The following is a 19,232-nucleotide window of genomic DNA, read 5'->3' on the forward strand; positions in this document are numbered from 1 at the left end:
GTTTTTGTTTCATTTTAGCTTTAATTTTGATAACCTTTTGATAACCTTTTGATAGAATTGCTGACCATACATTCTTCTATTATACAGCCTATTTTGGAAGAATGAATTATCTGACTTTGTTAGCATTTTAATTGCTAATATTATGCAACTTTGTGGCTTTTGCTGTGAATCCATTTGGGGAAACAAAATCAAATGACAATGTTTGTCAAGTAACTAGGGTATCATTGCCATTTAAGGGATTCACATTTGCAAAACATAAGCCAAAAATCAAAGTTTGTTAATGGATTACTATAATTTAAACCAGTAAATACTGCTTCATAAAGTCAAAATGAAGTAGAATCCTACATAACTGGCCAAAAAAGGCAATAACCTCAAACTGCTATTCAACCAAGCAGTATTTATTAAACAAAACACACAACAGCATTAACTACATTCATAAAAGGTTTCCTACAATCGTAAAGACCAAGAAGGAACAGAAGTCAAACAAATTTACCTTGGTGGTCAATAATGACATTGAAAACTTGTAGTTCAGCATGCTTAGAAAATCAGCAAACTTCAAAAATGTATTATTGTTTTATAAGCATTTGAAAAAGGGTGATGTGGACATCTTTTATGTCAGAATAACTGAGTTTGTGCAGAAATACAAATAAAACAAACATATTTTGCTTAATTAGTCATTCAATTCCGCTCCCAACATCTTTTCTTAGAGAAAAAGGAGGAAAAGTCAAGTAAAAACTATTTCTAAAGACTGCTGAAGAGGCAGTCATGTCCAAACTTTGTCTTTAAACTTCTGAAGAAATATTGCTGTATTTGCAGAAAAGGTTGGGTATGTGGTAAATTTAAGCACTAACTGCAATCCATCTGTCATTGTCTGTTTAAAATTGAATTCCTTGCATCATGCAACATTGTCACTTTTAAATTAGATACATAAATAAATATATAGGGCTAAAAACCCATAGAATATATTGCAAGATGAAAAGCAATTTGAAATGATTAAAATTCAATATAAAAACTGCTGGCAGTATGATCAAACATTTGATCTATTAAGTCTTAATAAACTTTTATAATAATGATCAGCTACTTTGAGCACTTGGTATCAATAACAAGTTACAGCTGATTATTATTCTACTAGTTTCTGAATATGACCATGTTCAGTGTAAAACTGGTCTATGAGAGGGGAATAGTAAAGAAGCACCATTAAAGCTATATTTATTTAACAATACACATGCAATACTGAATAGATACTCTGGAATATAGTCAGAGTAGCACATGACTTAAATACTGTTTAAAGGAATGGTGACAGCCTCCTGGTGTTATCACCAGACTATGAATCCAGGGTAATGATCTAGGGACACTCCTCTGAATCCCACCAGGGCAAATGGTGGAATTTGAATTCAATAAAAATCTGGAATTGAGAGTTTAATGATGACCATGAGTTGACTATCAGAAAAAAAGTCCTCCAAATATCCTTTAGAGTTAGTTTGCTTTTCTCTCCATGTATGCTGCCTGATCCACTGTGATCTCCAGCATTGTTTTGTTTCAGTTCAGATTTCAGCATCAGCAGTAATTTACTCCTTAGCAACCACCCTTACCTGGTCTGGCTTACATGTGTCTCCAGGCCAACAGCAAAGCAGCTGACTCGATTACACTCTAGACAATTAGGGATAAGGAATAAATGCTGGTTTAGCCAGAGGCACCCACATTCCATGAATGAATTAAATAAAAGTGACTTACTGTTGAATTTTTAATCTTGCACTCCAGACAAATGCAAGAATGTCAAATTTAAAGTGGTCACAATTTATACCAGAAACAGCATGTTGACAATACATTCAATATGTAGGCTACAAATTCCAGTGATTGATTGGGTCAAATGATACAGCATATTTTCAACTATCCAATAAACAATATGCACCCAAGGACTGTAATCTTCCTAAACCCAAAAACAAAGTATCTACTCCATAATAATTACACTATTAAGCAGCTGTAGTAATGTGCCAACCAATCAGCACCTTTTTACCCCAGTAATACAAACTGTTGATACTGTCTTGGTCTTGAGTGGAAGATGAAAAGCTTTGGTAACCTGTCTCTTTTGTTTAGCAATACTCAGGAGTGATTCCTAAATCGTAACTCTTTGCTACATTAGCTGTCTAATCAACAAGTATCAAGCTCAAAGCCGAAAATACATTTGCTTAAAACAAAATGCAAACTTGAGTTTAGTGACTTTTTAATTTTTTTGTTAAAAATGGACACTTGTTGAGACTCAGCCATAGGGACACTAATCTGTTTTATGACTTTTTCCAAAAAAATGACATCCACTATGCACCTGCACAATGAATGTGTTATTTTCATAAACAAAATTTGATCAGCATATAGTTCCCATTTTGCCATTCTTGCTTGTTCATATTGGTTGGGAACTGCATTCAAGTTCCCAGCTTGAATACAGTATAAATTAAGTCATTGACAGATGAGGCCCAACATGGACACCAGGATGACACTATTCCAAAATATTTTGACCAACTTCTTAAGCCCGAATCCTTTAGTAACAGTAGCACTAAATCTCATCCTTAAATTTGATTTTGCTAGTTTTCATTTTCCATTTTTTCAAGAAAACTAACATCTATAAACAAAATTATACGATCACGGTTAGATGGTGCAGTGAATGCACTTTAGCTGTAAAGCTTAATTACCTTTGTATTCACACTCTACAAGTAACTAGTTATTAATGAACAGTCTCTCCAAATGCCAGTTTTAGTCACAAATGTCACTCTTTCAAAATGTCTCAAGCAAGCCTTATTTTGAATTTTAAGTTGGAAAGCCATCAAAAATATAATTGATTTGGCATCTAAACTGTTTGTCATTTTCTTTGCTAATAAAATATTTTACAGTTGATGTGAAATACAGAAATAAACCAAAAGTCAGTGTGCTTGAAAGGTCAGATATTTGTTTAGCTCAACTTAAAATATGCCCCAAAAATGCAAAATAACAACCACATTCAAGCTTTCAACTAGTTAAGCTTTCCAATCACTTAAAATAAACTTCAGAAACATGTTAAAAAGAGATATCACTGTTTACAAAGCGTAAAAGTAATTGAAAAGAAATTAGAATGTAGTTGGAAAACCATTTTTACCCAATTATCTTGTTCACATTTTCAAAGGAATTATTGTGTCAAATGTCATTTTATTTTGTTCACTGTATTCCTCTTTTGCTTCCAGGATTAAACGTAATGTCATGTGAAAATAAATGTTCACAATTTTCTGCTGTGCAATTGCAAGTTTGTGATTCTCCTTTGTTAAAATGAATAGGACTAGAATCATCGGTCTCCTCAACGAAAACCCTAATGTTGTACCCTGGGATTTGTGACCGTGATTGTAAAGTACATTGAAAACCAGCAAAATTAGATGCATAATATATGCTCCCTTCCAGATAGGATGATAAAATTAGATTTCCCATAGATTTACCATTTGATCGAGAGATACTGATGCATAGGTTTTTGGCAATGTTTATTACGTATTAAAGACAAGTTCACTTTTAACCTTTCAAAGCAATGGTATTGCTCACTTACATGTCCTGGAAAAGGGTAAATCCTAGTCCAATTCCACAATTATTATAATCTATTTACTTTGTTATAAAATCCATAATAAAGTCAATGCATGATGCTAGTTGCCAAACTTTAAATATATGATGAAGTGGAGCTAGTTTTATATTTTGAAAGCGTTCTCAATATTAATGTATTTAAATTTTTGTTGACTGACAATGGTATAAGAATGTTTTGAGTTGGAGTGGAACTTTTAACGGTTTCAACCAGAATTAATTTTATGCAGTTATTTTTCTCAACTCTATCGACTGTACTACATGGACTTTTTCCTGCCAGTTTGATTATTTCCTGAATATTTCTTGTTTGTAACAAAAGGCCATTGTTCAAACTGCTGATAAACTATGCAACTCTTGTATCTTATTGTAATGGGTAAAATAAATCAGGCACTTTGGTTATAAGGGACAGTAACTAAAATAAATGAATAGTGACTATTTTGTATTAAACTGGCTTCAATTTTTTTTTGAGAGATGAATGTTAGTATACCATCATCAATCCCTTCATTTCTCAGTACATGGTAGGCTTTCATCTTCAGTGCATGATTCCACAGGGATTGTTGGATGTTTGACAACCTGTATTTCTGTTTTTCACCAGGACTCTGAAGAGTGTTCCATCTGCACACATACAGAGTTTATAGCGCTCCCACCCATCCTCTACTAGGAATTCTCCTGTTGATGGACTTGGAAGCCGTGATGTATTAATCATCACTGTGCCATTAAGAATAATACTGTTTACCTAAGGGTAAAAAATTAGAAAAATGAATCATTATTACCATCTTTTGAAACAAAAGATTAGGTAGGCACATCATGTACAATGAAAAATGAAAAGAGAATTGGAAGTTGAAAACCTCCACTGCACTAAGTTTACGTTCAAAATCTGTACTTTTGCTCTTAAAAATTATTTTAAGCTTTACATTTCTTATGGGTAATCACCCAGACCACATTATTTCAGAACTCTACATGTCCACTTCCAAAATTTTCACAAAGCAATGGATCAGATGCCCCCACAGAATTCCCATTAAGGCCCATCTATTACATTTATTTTTCTTCATTTGTTCAAAATTTATCACACAAATGCTGTATGATCTGTTGATTATTTCTAGAACTAATTTTTTATTTGATTTCCAACACTATGGTATTAACTGAGCCATAGTTTCTCTTTTTGCCCCTTCTTTCCTGATTAATGGGATTATGTTTGTTCCTTCCAAACTGTAGGACCATTTTAAAATTTAGGGAATTCTGGAAGATCCATCAGTGGATCCACTATCTATTGATCTCTAAAGCCCTAGGATATAGGTATCATGGCCAGGACATTTGTTGGTTTTTAGTCACATTAATGGATAAATTTAAACTAGTGGTAACACTCTTACCAGTCCCCGACTACTTTTGGAAGATTTTGAGTTTTCAATGAAAACATACAAAATATTAGTCTAATTCCTCTCGCTTTTTTTCTTCTTACAATATTTCTTGTTTGTCAGGGCAATTCAAAAATATTATTTTTAACTGGAACAAAGAAACAGATCATCATCTATTTATGAGAAGCGATGACCACTACTCCCTCACTAAACAAAGCTATCAAAGACTTCTGCACTCACAGCCTTGAGATCCATATCACCTCTCATGCGAAATTCAATGGTTTTGCCCATGATAAAGACTCCTTCATTCCCACGCACAATCACACGGTCACCAGCACGAATCTGAAGATCTGTGCTATGATTGCTTGTTACCTGAAAGAATGATCTAATTTATGTCAGTCACTGATATTGAATATGTCAGCACAAATAAATTTTCAAAACACCAAATGGAATTTCCACAAAATGTTCTCATGGTATTAGTTTCTAGCATCTATTTCATACAGTATCAGTTACATTTATTGTTGTAAGTGTAGGGAAATTGTTTAACGCATTTAAGGCAATACTCTAACTACTAAACTTACCAATACAGCTGAATCCTTTCTCTCTCTTCTGCAAATCCCATAAATATGATACTCATGGAACAGACCATGCCTTGTGAATGATAAATGTCACGTGAAAATAAATAGCATGCATATCCATCTAAAAATACACATTATTAGAATACCAATGCAATGGACACATGCATGAGTGAAATGTAGGGATGAGAGAGAAACAGGAGTATCAGGACAGCCACAGAAATAGACCTACAACACACTAGAAAACTGAACCGATTTCCAAACCAAAAAAAAATCATAATGGCAAAGTCATTAAAAGAGTAAATAAAATATTGATCAGTACTTAATAGTAAGCATCAATTTCTAATTAGGATATTTTCATTATTTACAGAATTTCTTTCAAGAGTGAATGGTGTTACTAAGATTGGAGAAGGACTGGGGTTGGTGAGCTCTAGGGGGTCAGTGCTGTGTCAAGTACTGTAAAAAATTGTGCTGACTTTTCATGTGTACACTTGCAGGATTTTATAATTAATACACATGTACAGATACAAAGAAAATAATAACTGCCTTTTAGTACGGATTTTCACAACCTCGAAGCATCTCAAAATACTAGAGTTAATGAACTACTTTGGGACTGTGAATATCGTGCTCTAAAAATTTACTGATAGCAGTGAAGTCGAATCTCTGGAGCAATCAGAAATTATGAATATAACAAGTTAGTTTAGGAAAACCGATTATTTGATAGATAGGCTAATGCAATTTTACATGGGTATGTATGAGGTAATACATATTGGAAGGAAGAATTGAGTATATATTCATTATGTTTGCTGAGGTACCTAGATGATAAGGAAAAACTTTAGGAGTTCAAATATATAATGGGAATTCAGGTAGATAAACACATTTTTAAAGGGTTCAGTAGTATTTCCTTGAATTGAAAAACAAGAGATTTTGGATGCCCTTACTGAATGTATATTACAATCAAAGAACTCATTTCCATAGATTTACCAGGCTAATGCCTGAAATGGAAACTATGAGTTGAACTGTATAAGGTACTGAGGTGTATACTGGCTGCCCTGCAACCATTTATAGGCTGTGGTCATTAAGAGACTGGAGCTAGCAATTCCATCTGTCAGGGGCAAAATCTCACCAAAGACAGATGCCAGCCAATGAGATACTGGAAGCTCTCTAAAACGAGGAAAACAATAGACAATAGGTGCAAGAGTAGGCCATTCTGCCCTTCAAGCCTGCACCAACATTCAATATGATCATGGCTGATCATCCTTAATCAGTATCCTGTTCCTGCCTTATCTCCATAACCCTTGATTCCACTATCCTTGAGAGCTCTATCCAACTCTTTCTTAAATGAATCCAGAGACTGGGCCTCCACTGCCCTCTGAGGCAGAGCATTCCACACAGCCACCACTCTCTGAGTGAAGAAGTTTCTCCTCATCTCTGTCCTAAATGGTCTACCCTGTATTTTTAAGCTGTGTCCTCTGGTTCGGCACTCACTCATCAGAGGAAACATGTTTCCTGCCTCCAGAGTGTCCAATCCTTTAATAATCTTATATGTTCCCCTCTCAGTCTTCTAAACTCAAGGGTATACAAGCCCAGTCGCTCCAGTCTTTCAGCATAAGGTAGTCCCGCCATTCCAGGAATTGACCTCGTGAACCTACGCTGCACTCCCTCAATAGCCAGAATGTCTCCTCAAATTTGGAGACCAGAACTGCACACAATACTCCAGGTGTGGTCTCACCAGGGCCCTGTACAGCTGCAGAAGAACCTCTTTGCTTCTATACTCAATCTCTCTTGTTATGAAGGCCAGCATACTATTAGCCTTCTTCACTACCTGCTGTACCTGCATGCTTACCTTCATTGACTGGTGTACAAGAATACCCAGATCTCTTTGTACTGCCCCTTTACCTAAATTGATTCCATTTAAGTAGTAATCTGCCTTCCTGTTCTTGCCACCAAAATGGATAACCATACATTTATCCACATTAAACTGCATCTGCCACGCATCTGACCACTCACCTAACCTGTCCAGGGCATCCTGTAATCTCCTAACATCCTCCTCACATTTCACCCTGCCACCAAGCTTAGTATCATCAGCAAATTTGCTAATGTTATTACTAATACCATCTTCTATATCATTAATATATATTGTAAAAAGCTGCGGTCCTAGCACTGATCCCTGCGGTACCCCACTGGTCACTGCCTGCCATTCCGAAATGGAGCCATTTATCACTACTCTTTGTTTCCTGTCAGCCAGCCAACTTTCAATCCAAGTTAGTACTTTGTCCTCAATATCATGCACCCAAATTTTGCTCACTAACCTCCTACGTGGGACTTTATCAACAGCTTTCTGAAAGTCCAGGTACACTACATCTACTGGATCTCCCTCGTCCATCTTCAGAGTTACATCCTCAAAAAATTCCAGAAGATTAGTCAAGCATGATTTCCCCTTCATAAATCCATGCTGACTCTGTCCTATCCTGTTACTACTACCCAGATGTGTCGTAATTTCATCCTTTATAATAGACTCCAGCATCTTTCCCACCACTGAGGTCAGACTAACTGGTCTATGATTTCCTGCTTTCTCTCTCCCACCTTTCTTAAAAAGGTGGTACAACATTAGCCACCCTCCAATCCGCAGGAACTGATCCTGAATCTATAGAACTCTGGAAAATAATCACCAACGCATCCACAATTTCTCGAGCCACCTCCTTCAGTACCCTGGGATGTAGACCATCAGGCTCCAGGAACTTATCAACCTTCAGACCTAACAGTCTCTCCAACACTAATTCCTGGCAAATATAAATTCCCTCAAGTTCAGGTTCTTCAGGGTGTAACTAAGTGAAGTAGGTAAAGGGCATCAAAATGTTGAAATTGCAGGAGCCTCAGCCTTTGAAGTTGCCCAACAGATTGGAGGTTATTGTATAGATGAAAACAAGCACTGCTGGGTGGGTAGATGAACGAAATGACCATCGCATCATTATATATAGGAGGAGTTGACAGGAATGTAGTGGTAGGAGGGGCCAGCACTGGGAATTAGATACAGTTTTCTGAAAACTGAGAGAGAGGGAGAGCCCAGATGATTGTGTTGGCTGCTTGGTTTCAGTGTTTGGGATATCTCCTTTCAACTGGAAAGGAACTTGCAGCAGAGGATCATATTGTGGTTCATGGCAGATACCAACATCGATAGAACTAGAAATAAGATCTCGCTTAGGGAATATGAGCAGATTGGGGCTAAACAGAACCTCAAGGATAATCTCTGCATTATTACTTTAATCACGCGCAATTTGCATACGAGAAACAGGAGGGTTGACATTTTGGGCATATCATTCCTGATGAAGGGCTTATGCCCAAAACATCGACTGTCCTGTTCTTTGGATGCTGCCTGACCTGCTGTGCTTTTCCAGAACCACATTTTGACTCTGACTCCAGCATCTGCAGTCCTCACTTTCTCCACGAGCAATTTGGCAAAGGTTATCAAACGTTAGAAATGAATGCATGGACTGGTGCTGGTTTCAATTGTCTGGGGCACGGATACCAGTACTGGGAAAGTGGGATCTGTACCGTTAGGATGGCCATCACCTGGATCTGCTCAGACCAGGCTTCTGGCAAGTTGAATTACTGGGGTGGTGGACAGGCATAAGGTTTGGAAGAATCCTACAAAACTAGATAGAGAAGACAGGAGAGCAAGTTAGTAATAAGGGAAATGATGATAGAAAAAGACTGAGTGGTGAAACCTAAAAGTGTAACAGTAGACAGGGCTAGAAATTACAAAATAAATCCAGACAAAACTGATCGCGATATGACTGAATTTCACAGTTTGAGGGAGATGAGTGGATTTAAGACTAGATTTTTAAACTGAAACAAGGGCATTTATAAGAGAATGAAAACAACTGGTAAAAGTAATCTGGGAAACATAGGTTGGTAGAACTACTATAGCAGACATTTTAAGGAGATGTTTCAGAACATCCAAAAATATACCAAGTAAAGTTATAAGGAAAGGATATGTGTGAAGTATTGAACGTCAAAGAAATCAAACATGTTGAATACTAACCCTCTCTGTGGATGCCTTTTGTACGTTCAGTGTCTTCACACCTTTGGGTAAATGGAACTCATGGGTATCATAGTCAGTGCTAAACACAGTCTTCTGGGTCCGGGGATCAACAAACGACATTCCAATATCACTAGTGATGGAGGTTTTATCTTTGTCTACACGGAGCTTGGTTGTTCCCTGCTGAAACACCACCTAGAAAGGACATAGGATCAAAAGTTGTGATTATAAATTAATTCAGACCACAAAAAAGAACTGCACAGGAACTCATTTAAGTTCATTTGTCTTTGCCATATTGTAAGGTTGTGAATAAATAACATAACTAACAGTTTGGCTGGTTATCACAGGAGGTGAGTCTCAGGGTTGCACCCACAGCACTTGCTTTGGCATGGAGGGGCAGTATATGTAAGGCAGGCATTTCCCCACAGGGCAGGAATGAAAACTACTTTCACGCACTTCATGATGTTCTCAAAAACGATAGAAAAAGATAAAGGTAGGCGAATTAACTTGTACTTTCTCCTTCAAAAGAGGAGGAACGGTATGGTGGGAAAAGCTTAAAAGGGAAATTAAAGTTGTCCAACTTCTAGAATATGCTGCAATATAAAAATACTAATAAGTGTTCTGCATTATGACATATCTGATTTTAAATTATACAGCATTACACAAATTACAAATGACTTTTTTTTAAATTATAGTTTTGAGTTTAAAGGTACTTGCATCTAACATCTTTGCAGCACAGATTTTAATAATGGAGGTTTTTTTTAATATCGACTCCAGTTAAAAATTTGGTACTGTTAAATTAGATTGGACTAATATGTTCACTCATTCTGTGGTGTATTAGTTGTAGAAATTCAAGGGACAAATGCCACATTTCCAATATTACTCCCTTCCATGGCTTTGCTTAGTGCTTCAGGGCCAAGCAACATTTGGCTCTGCCCTTGCCCTGCTCCCCCCTCAGTCTCACAGTAGGTTGGTTAGAGATCCAACCATTATCAACAGTATAAGCAAAAAGTGTGACAGGTGAATCATTGATTTTCTCCTCCCCATTTCATCCTCCACCACTGACACTAACAGATGGTCTGGTGCCCAGGATTTTTCTTCTTAAGACCAGTTTAAAAGGTTCGGAGTTTCTGTTGCTTGTTCCATGTGCATTAAAGAATTGGAAGGTGAATTAACAATTGATTTGAAAAACTTAACTGAAAACTAATGGAGATTCAATTCTGACGTATGTGGGCTGAGACAATGTATGCAGAGAATTGATGGGTAAATTGAATCGAGAAAAGAATCTATGAATGAACATGCAAATAAGGAAAAAGACCCTTTACAGATGCTGTATAAGGAATTGGTTCTGAAAGAATTAACATTGAAATTCCATTAGCTCTACCAAATTTGATAATGCCACAGAGACTTTGGGCAGAGGCAACTGAGTTCTGCACGAGTATGCAAAGGGAATAGATGCATTCTGTACAGCTGACAGTCCTTAGTACTAATGCCTGACTAGTAATGTAAACTGTATTTACTGCTGTCATGCAATAAACCACCTTGTTAATTACTACTGAAAATTGAAAAAGCCCGAGCATAGGAGGCTTGGTAACAGTGAGCTCTCTCAACCACTCCTAGCCCAGTGTCACTTAGTGGTGGCAAATATCAGAACAGCCTAATTGCAGGTCATGACATTAAATAATCCCTATTTATATTCCTGATTGAAAATACTGCATACAAAAGCCTGGATGTTGGTATTAACTGTGCACCACATTCACTTGTCCTGAAGATATACTTTTCTTCTCAAAAGAGAAAATCGATTGATAGAAGAAACATCTCCATTTGACCTGCTAAAAGGTAGTTATTTTTTCCCTACAAGCTCTGAACTTGACTTTCAGATTGTCTTTGTCTCCATATTTGGGGTTACAATGCTCAGCTTGCTGTTAAGTACGGCTTTAGTATTTGTGAATCTTGTTTGCAAACATGTATGACCAAACAATCAAACCTGAGCTTTATCTAAATCAGATAAACAAATAAAGAACTGTGGATGTTGAAGATCTGAGACAAAATCAGATATTGCTGGTGAAACTCAGCAGGTCTGCTCGCATCTGTGGGAAGAGAGCACATAGTGTTAATGGTCTCAAAACATTGAATCGGCAATTTTTCAATGCGAGGTATGCAGTATGATGCAAGAACCTTTGGTGTTAGGAATTCTGTCCTGACACGTGACCTTACAAAGAACTCGGACAGCAAGGACAGAATACTTCTAATTATGTTACAATGTTGCCCATCGGTTGTCCAAGCCTCACACCCATAAACAAGTGATGTAAGAAATGCTGCCTGGTGGGTAGACTTCAATCTTTCTTCTGAGACAGACTTTGGCAAGAGGGACTGGCTTTTGCCAGGTGATCGCTGATTTTGTTTTCCACGCAGTGTTATTGAAGGTCATACTCAAGATAGCTACGTTACAGTGAACAGAGGGATGTGTTGTATAATAGTGACTATGGAATCTGCGAGTACATGATAATGGGACTGGTTGATACAAGATATGTGTCTACTGCGGACACTGTTAGGTAGTGTTCTAAGGCAAGGGCTAAGCAATCAACAAGTGGCCAAACATCCTCCAGTGTACGTGCTGTGAGAATAGTTACTTGTGGTTGAGTCTCCTCAGTAACTGTTTATTGACCTTTATGTAAGCCTCAACATCCCTTGCAAATTGAAGAGGTTGTTGTCTGTCCTGAGTTCCATGTGGGGTTGGAGGAGTCACCTTCCTAATTAATAATTGGTCTATTTTGAAAGAGGACAGCAAAACTTCCAGTTTTCCTCCTAGTATCAGTTACTCTGGTGGAGAATGAAAGAATAAACTTTGAGAATTGCAAATTTTAACCAAAATTTGTAGAAAAACATGCAATTCATAATAGGGGTAAGTGCTAATAGGTACAGAAGGGATTGATGAAATCAGCTGAAACCTAATCAGGCTTTCAGAGTTGCCGTGCTTCACCATTATTTACCACAGGCACACACATGATTATACACACTCTGGGGCACGGTGCAGGAGGGGTTGGGGGGGAATACACTGCTTGCTTGTCTGAAACCTACAGTACTTTAAAAACATATTTTCATATTCATATCACGCATTGCCAATCTACAAAATGCATACATTAAAATTAATATGCTTCTAATGTTAGTAACTCTAGAATGTTACTTGACTGGTTTATTGCTGTTTTATTTTTGTTGGCATCTGTGAGCACATCAAATTTCAAGCATTAAAATGGGGTTACATTGGAAAATAGTCTGGAAGCAGTGCCGTACAGAGATTTGAATGATCAGAATTTTAGATTTGAGCTATTGCTGGATTGGGAACAAATGTGGGACAGGAAAGTTAGAGGTGATGGGTAAGTGTGACCTGGTGTGATTTTGGATAATTGTAGCAGAGTGTTGGATGAGCTTTTTTTTGAAAGGAGGATGAAAGATAGAAATCAACCAGGAGAACTCTAGTTTATCAATTCAACCATCAAATCTAGAAGGACAAAAATATGAATATGACATTTAATAGAACAGATTGTTGCAGGGGTGGAGAAGGGTAACAACAGAGATGGAAGGAGGCGATCTTGGTATTAGGAAAGGTTACTTGGTAGATGGCAAGGGTTTAGGGAAAGGGGAGGGGAAAGAGAATAAATCAGATGTTCAATGCTGGATTAGGGTTCTATTATGTAAACAATCTGGCACAGCCTCAAATCACAGCCAGAGAGGGGGATGGAATATTTGGCTTAGAAACAAAATTAGGGGTGGTGAAGAGAATAGCTTCCAAATATTTAACTGGAAGAAATTTTGTTACCAATATTAATTGTCAGACAAGCAATATGACAAATTAAATGCAATGGAGGTCATTAATTTTCAAGTGAAATCTTGCTTTGTTTCTGATGTTAGGGTTCAGAAAAGATTTACAAGGATGTTGCCAAGATTGGAGGATTTGAGTTATAGGGAGAGGCTGAACAGGCTAGGGTTGTTTTCCCTGGAGCGTCGGAGGCTGAGGGGTGACCTTACAGAGGTTTACAAAATTAGGAGGGGCATGGATAGGGTAAATAGGCAAAGTCTTTTCCCTAGGGTGGGGGAGTCCAGAACTAGATAGAGGGCATAGGTTTAGGGTGAGAGGGGAAAGATATAAAAGAGACCTAAGGGGCAACTTTTTCACACAGAGGGTGGTATGGGTATGGAATGAGCTGCCAGAGGAAGAGATGGAGGCTGGTACAATTGCAACATTTAAGAGACATTTGGATGGGTATATGAATAGGAAGGGTTTGGAGGGATATGGGCCAGGGGCTGGCAGGTGGGACTAGATTGGGTTGGGATATCTGGATGGCATGGACAAGTTGGACCGAAGGGTCTATTTCCATGCTGTACATCTCTATGACTCTATCATTGAGGAGCTGCATGCAGATAAGAAATAGGGAGGTCAAGGGTAGATATTTGGAGAACTGCAGATGAAGACTTTTACATTTCTAGCACCACATGGAAATTCAGCTACTTTGACGGGATATTTAATAGTTTATCCACTAGGTTATATTTGTTAGTGCTATGACACAGATCAACTCGTTATGTCAACTCTCTATATGTTCAGCTTTGAAAACCTTAACATTTTTTCTACAATCAACTCATTGTGCATGCTTTACAGTGCTTGCAAAACTTAAATTAATAAAGGGGCTGCACTTACTGGTTGATTATTGCCAGTGATTAACAAGTCTTCATCTCTTCTGCCTCCTACAGTACTCTTGTGCATGGGATATACCACGCCCATGTCAGATTCCTGTTTGAACCGTAGCAACCCTTCCTCATGAAACTCCATACTATCACATCCATTGGGACCAATGCGAATTACTGCCCAGATAACAAGTGTAATCTGAAATAGTAACAGTCATCTTACATAATGGTAAAATTTGAAGAATGTCCATTGTGACATGTCGCATAACCAGAAAGTCAGCTGATAAATCAAAATTAAAAGCACAACTGACTTGAGCTAATTAACCTACTCCTGCAAACTTTGTTTTAACCGGCATTCTCAATAAACCAGCAAAAATCATCTACCTCAAACACTACAATGTCAGAGTGTTTATACAGCAAACAAAGTGTAATAATGATGTGTATACCCTGCATTAAGTTTCTGTTACTGTGTTTTTAATGGTTTTAGGAGGTGTGTCGATGTTTTCACAAAGAGTTTTTCTCAGGATGTTCACATCTTGAAGCTTTACTTGGGTTTACTGCAGTTATGTTACCTCTTGATTATGAAGAATATTTGATCAACCAGTGCACTCCTGGTCCCCATTGGTGCCAGTTAATTAAAGGTTTTCTATATATTAATATACTCTTCTTTCCGCTATGTCAGGCAAGGAGGAAGTGGTCGAATGAGGGAGCCGTGGTTTACTAAAGAAGTTGAATCTCTTGACAAAAGGAAGAAGGCTTATGTTAGGGTGAGATGTGATGGCTCAGTTGGGGCGCTTGACAATTACGTTAGCCAGGAAAGACCTAAAGAGAGAGTTAAGAAGAGCCAGGAGGGGACATGAGAAGTCATTGGCAGATACGATCAATGAAAACCCTAAAGCTTTCTAGAGGTATATCAGGAATAAAAGAATGACTAGAGAAAGATTATGGCCAATCAAGGACAGTAGTGGGAAGTTGCACGTGGAGTCAGAGGAGATAGGGGAAGCGCTAAATGATTTTTTTTCGTTAGTACTCACACTGGAAAAACAATGTTGTCGAGGAGAATGCTGAGACTACTAGACTAGACAGGACTGCAGTTCACAAGAAGGATGTGTTAGCAATTCTGAAAAGTGTGAAAATAGATAAGTCCCCTGGGCCGGATGGGATTTATCCTAGGATTCTTTAAGAAGCCAGGGAGGAGATTGCAGAGCCGTTGGCTTTAATCTTTATGTCATTATTGTCTACAAGAATTGTGCCAGAAGACTGGAGGATAGCAAATGTTGTCCCCTTGTTCAAGAAGGGGAGTAGAGACAGCCCTGATAATTATAGGCCAGTAAGCCTTACTTCAGTTGTGGGTAGTGTTGGAATAGGTTATAAGAGATAGGATAGAGAGGAATAGTTTGGTTAGGGATAGTTTGGTTAGGGATTCTCTAGAATCATCTAGAGAGGAATAATTTGGTTCGGGATAGCCAACACGGTTTTGTGAAGGGTAGGTCGTGCCTCTCAAACCTTATTAAGTTCTTTGAGAAGATGACCAAACAGGTGGATGAGGATAAAGCGGTTGATGTGGTGTATATGAATTTCAGTAAGGCGTTCAATAAGGTTCCCCACAGGAGGCTGCTGCACAAAATACGACGTTTGGGACTGAGGGTGATTTAGCAGTTTAGATCTGAAATTGGCTAGTTGAAAGAAGTGGGGTTGGGTGGGGGGGGGGAATGGTTGATGGGAAATATTCATCCTCGAGGTCAGTTGCTAGTAGTGTACCGCAAGGATCTGTTTTAGTGCCACTACTGTTTGACATTTTAATAAATGACCTGGATGAGGCAGGAGAAGGATGGGTTAGTAAATTTGCGGATGACACTAAGGTGGAGTTGTTGATAGTGCTGAAGGATGTTGCAGATTACAGAGGGACATAGATAAGCTGCAAATCTGGACTGAGAGGTAGCAAATGGAGTTTAATGCGGAAAAATGTGAGGTGAAAAATGTGAGGCGAAAAATGTGAGGCAGTCATCATCAACTGTCCTTGATTTAAGAACAATGTCTACACAGGACCATGAATTTCTGCTATGGTTTTCAAGACCTGCAGACTTTTATGCACGTGAGGCAGGATGTCTCATGAGATAGTGGGTTCTAGAGTGCAAGGATTGCTTCCTTTTCTTTCCTTCTCAACTACCAGACTGCCTTTGGCCTGATTCATCATGAAGATGTTACAACTCAGAGCAGCTTGATGGACAGGTTTTGTTGCTATTTTGAATAATAGGGTCCTCTCAGTTATTAATGTCAAAACTGCCATGTTCCACAGAAAGACTCAAGAATCGAGTTCCGTTAGATATATAAAAGGTAAGAGAAAGACAAAAGTGGATATTGGACTGCTGCAAAGCCAGGCTGGAGAAGTAGTAAAGGACAACAAAAGAAATGGTGAAGGAACCAAATAGGTACTTTGCATCAGTTTTCATGGTGGAAGACACCAGCAACTTACCAAAACTTCAACAGAGTCAGGGGGCAGAAAACAGTGCAGTGGCCATCAATAAGGAGAAGTTCTGGGGATTGTGAAAGGTCTGAAGGTGGATAAATGATCTGGACCTGATGGACTACACCCCAGAGTTCTGAAAAAGATAGCGAAGGAGATGATGAGGGTATTGGTGATCTTTCAGGCATCACTGGAGTCTGGGCAGATCCTAGAGGACTGGAAATGACTAATGTTACACCCTTGTTTTAGAAAGGATTGAGGCAGAAGCCGATTAGCCTGACCTCAGTCGTTGGTAAGATTTTAGAAACCATTAAGGATGAGATTGCGGAGTAGTTAGAAGTGCATAGTAAAACAGGCTGTGTCAGCACAGCTTCGTCAAGGGGATGACATGCCTGACAAATCTGTTAGAATTGTTTGAAGAGCTAAGAAACAAAGTAGACAAAGAAGAGTCAATGGACGTGATCAGTTTGGATTTCCAGAAGGCTTCTGACAAGGTGTTGCCCAGGAGGAAGCTAAATAACAATCTTGACAAAGGAACGGGAGGCATTGTTCATAAGTATCATAGAAATCCCTACAGTGTGGAAACAGGCCATTTGGCCCATTGAGTCCAAATTGGCCCTGAAAACCCACCAACCTAGACACTCACCTATACCTGTAAACTGTTTCCCATGGCTAATCCACTAATAACGTATATGAACCAGTCGCATAAATATATATGAAATCAATGTTTTGGAGTAGAATGTAACCAGAATAGATACTATGCTTATATAAAAAAAACAATTTGTGTAGTTATGCAAGGCTTCCTTGTAACTTTAGCCATTGGGTACATTGATTCACCTGAATATGACTTTTAAGATTCTGCAACTGGATTTTTCATATGATTCTCAGAATCTGGAATCACATAGTCAAAACAGAGAAGGAATGGCAGCTTTTATTCCTCAAAAGGACATTAATGAACTAGACAGACTATCATGATGATTTATTGGTTTCCTGAACACCATTGCTCATATAGCTTTTAATTCCAGATTTATTTATTGATATTCTTTAAATTCACCAGCTCCTATGGTGAGATTTAAACCTCCTGTCTCTGCTTAATAGCCCAGAATGGACTACTAATCTAGCAAAATAAATACTACTATTAAAAGTACATCAAATTCCCAAAATTATTCGGTTTTGTTAGCATACTGACAAAAGATGGTACTCACAATTAAATTAATCACTGCGAGGATAAACATAAGGACAATTACACAAATGGCCAGGTTGCCTTTACGACCTCTCAATCCTGTCCTATGCAGTCTCTCTTCATCAATAGGAACATATCCGGCCTTGAAGTTGCTGTTGTGCTCCTTGTTTATATTTCTACGATCAACTGCTTTCTCGTGCATGGAACGTCGGACTGGACCATTTGAACTCTGTCAAAAGAAAAGTTGGAAATTAGTAGAGCAAATAATGTGCAATTGCTCTGCAGCTGTTCCCTTTTTAAATATGTCACTCAGGTCTTACTATGAACCAATTTAGATATTTACTAAATACAGTAATGAAAAAATATTTTGCAATGAAAAGATGTTTAACGTAGAAGTTATAGAGACATACTGGTCTTTGAAAGTACACATTCCAAAGTTTTACATTTTAAGACAGATAAATAACCATAAACTATTATTGTCATGAAGTCAAAACCTTGAAATTCCTTCCCAAATTTTATTGTCGGTCTATTAACAGCACCCAGAGTGCTGTGGTTTAAGAAGGCAGCTTACTGCCAACTTTTCAAAGACAAGTAGGGATAGGCATTAAATGCTGACCTAGCCAGCGAGACCCAGTGAATAAAAGACACTATCCCATTACTTCATGACTTTAAATACCCCACGTTAATCCCTAAACCTCCCTCCTCTAATGAAAACAAGCCCAATCAGTACTTCATCTTTGAATCTCTAATCCCTACTTGTCCTGGTAATTCTTTGTTGGATTGCTTTTGTTTCTGCTTTTACTGCATTGGGCTGAATGAAAGCCCAATTTTCTAACCTCTCTAATATTCTGAACTGAGTCGCCATGAGATCTCTTCGTAAACTCTTCATCCTTACGTTCAACGCCAATATGTTGTAACTGCACCACTGGATACAGTATTCCGTTAGTTGCTGATTTGTGACTAAGGTTAATGGGAAGATTGTTACTAAACACGACCCACTCCTCCCCAAAATGTGATTACTTTCAGGATCTTATAAAAATACATTTATTTACGCTAGCCGATTTTCATCGTGCCACTTTTTAATCAGTGCTCCCTAACGACAAACACTAACGGGCTCTTCTCATTTCCCAGTTTCTTTCCGATAATGTTTATTTCCAGCGGACAGACCACGGCCCTCCCCCTCCCCCTCCCCCTCCCCCTCCCCCTCCCCGACACTGTCTCTGTCTAGTCCCTGTCCCACCTGCTCCGCCGCCATCTTGTCTCCACACTGTGACCCCGCCCCCTCCTGGATTCAACGATCAGAGCAGGGGCGGAGGGGGGGTCCGGACTCAACCAT

General features: G+C 38.3%; 1 protein-coding gene across 3 annotated transcripts; it reads right to left on the reverse strand.

Moving 5' to 3' along the window:
- Positions 1-377: 377 nt before the first annotated feature.
- Positions 378-19,222, reverse strand: sgcb (sarcoglycan, beta (dystrophin-associated glycoprotein)). Of its 3 annotated transcripts, none has more exons than XM_072569183.1 (6): positions 19,137-19,222; positions 17,919-18,125; positions 14,260-14,445; positions 9,567-9,758; positions 5,187-5,318; positions 378-4,327 (listed from the first exon to the last, which is right to left on the reverse strand). In XM_072569183.1, the coding sequence occupies exons 1-6, from the start codon at positions 19,149-19,151 to the stop codon at positions 4,124-4,126; spliced, it is 936 nt and encodes a 311-aa protein (XP_072425284.1). In that variant the 5' UTR covers positions 19,152-19,222; the 3' UTR covers positions 378-4,123. The 3 variants fall into 3 exon arrangements, with proteins under 3 accessions (XP_072425284.1, XP_072425293.1, XP_072425301.1); XM_072569192.1 differs by lacking the exon at positions 19,137-19,222 and adding an exon at positions 18,792-19,003; XM_072569200.1 differs by lacking the exon at positions 14,260-14,445.
- Between the last annotated feature and the right edge of the window lie 10 nt (positions 19,223-19,232).

This window comes from Chiloscyllium punctatum, chromosome 1 (assembly GCF_047496795.1).
Source record: "Chiloscyllium punctatum isolate Juve2018m chromosome 1, sChiPun1.3, whole genome shotgun sequence".
NCBI lineage: Eukaryota > Metazoa > Chordata > Chondrichthyes > Orectolobiformes > Hemiscylliidae > Chiloscyllium > Chiloscyllium punctatum.

Bases quoted from the DNA above. Each gene is read 5' to 3' on its own strand.
- sgcb (XM_072569183.1), bottom strand. The intron at 5,319-9,566 runs GTTAGTATTCAA...TCATTCTTTCAG, and splicing joins AAAAGGCATCCACAGAGAGG to GTAACAAGCAATCATAGCAC. The intron at 4,328-5,186 runs GTGAGTGCAGAA...TTTTACCCTTAG, and splicing joins GTGATATGGATCTCAAGGCT to GTAAACAGTATTATTCTTAA.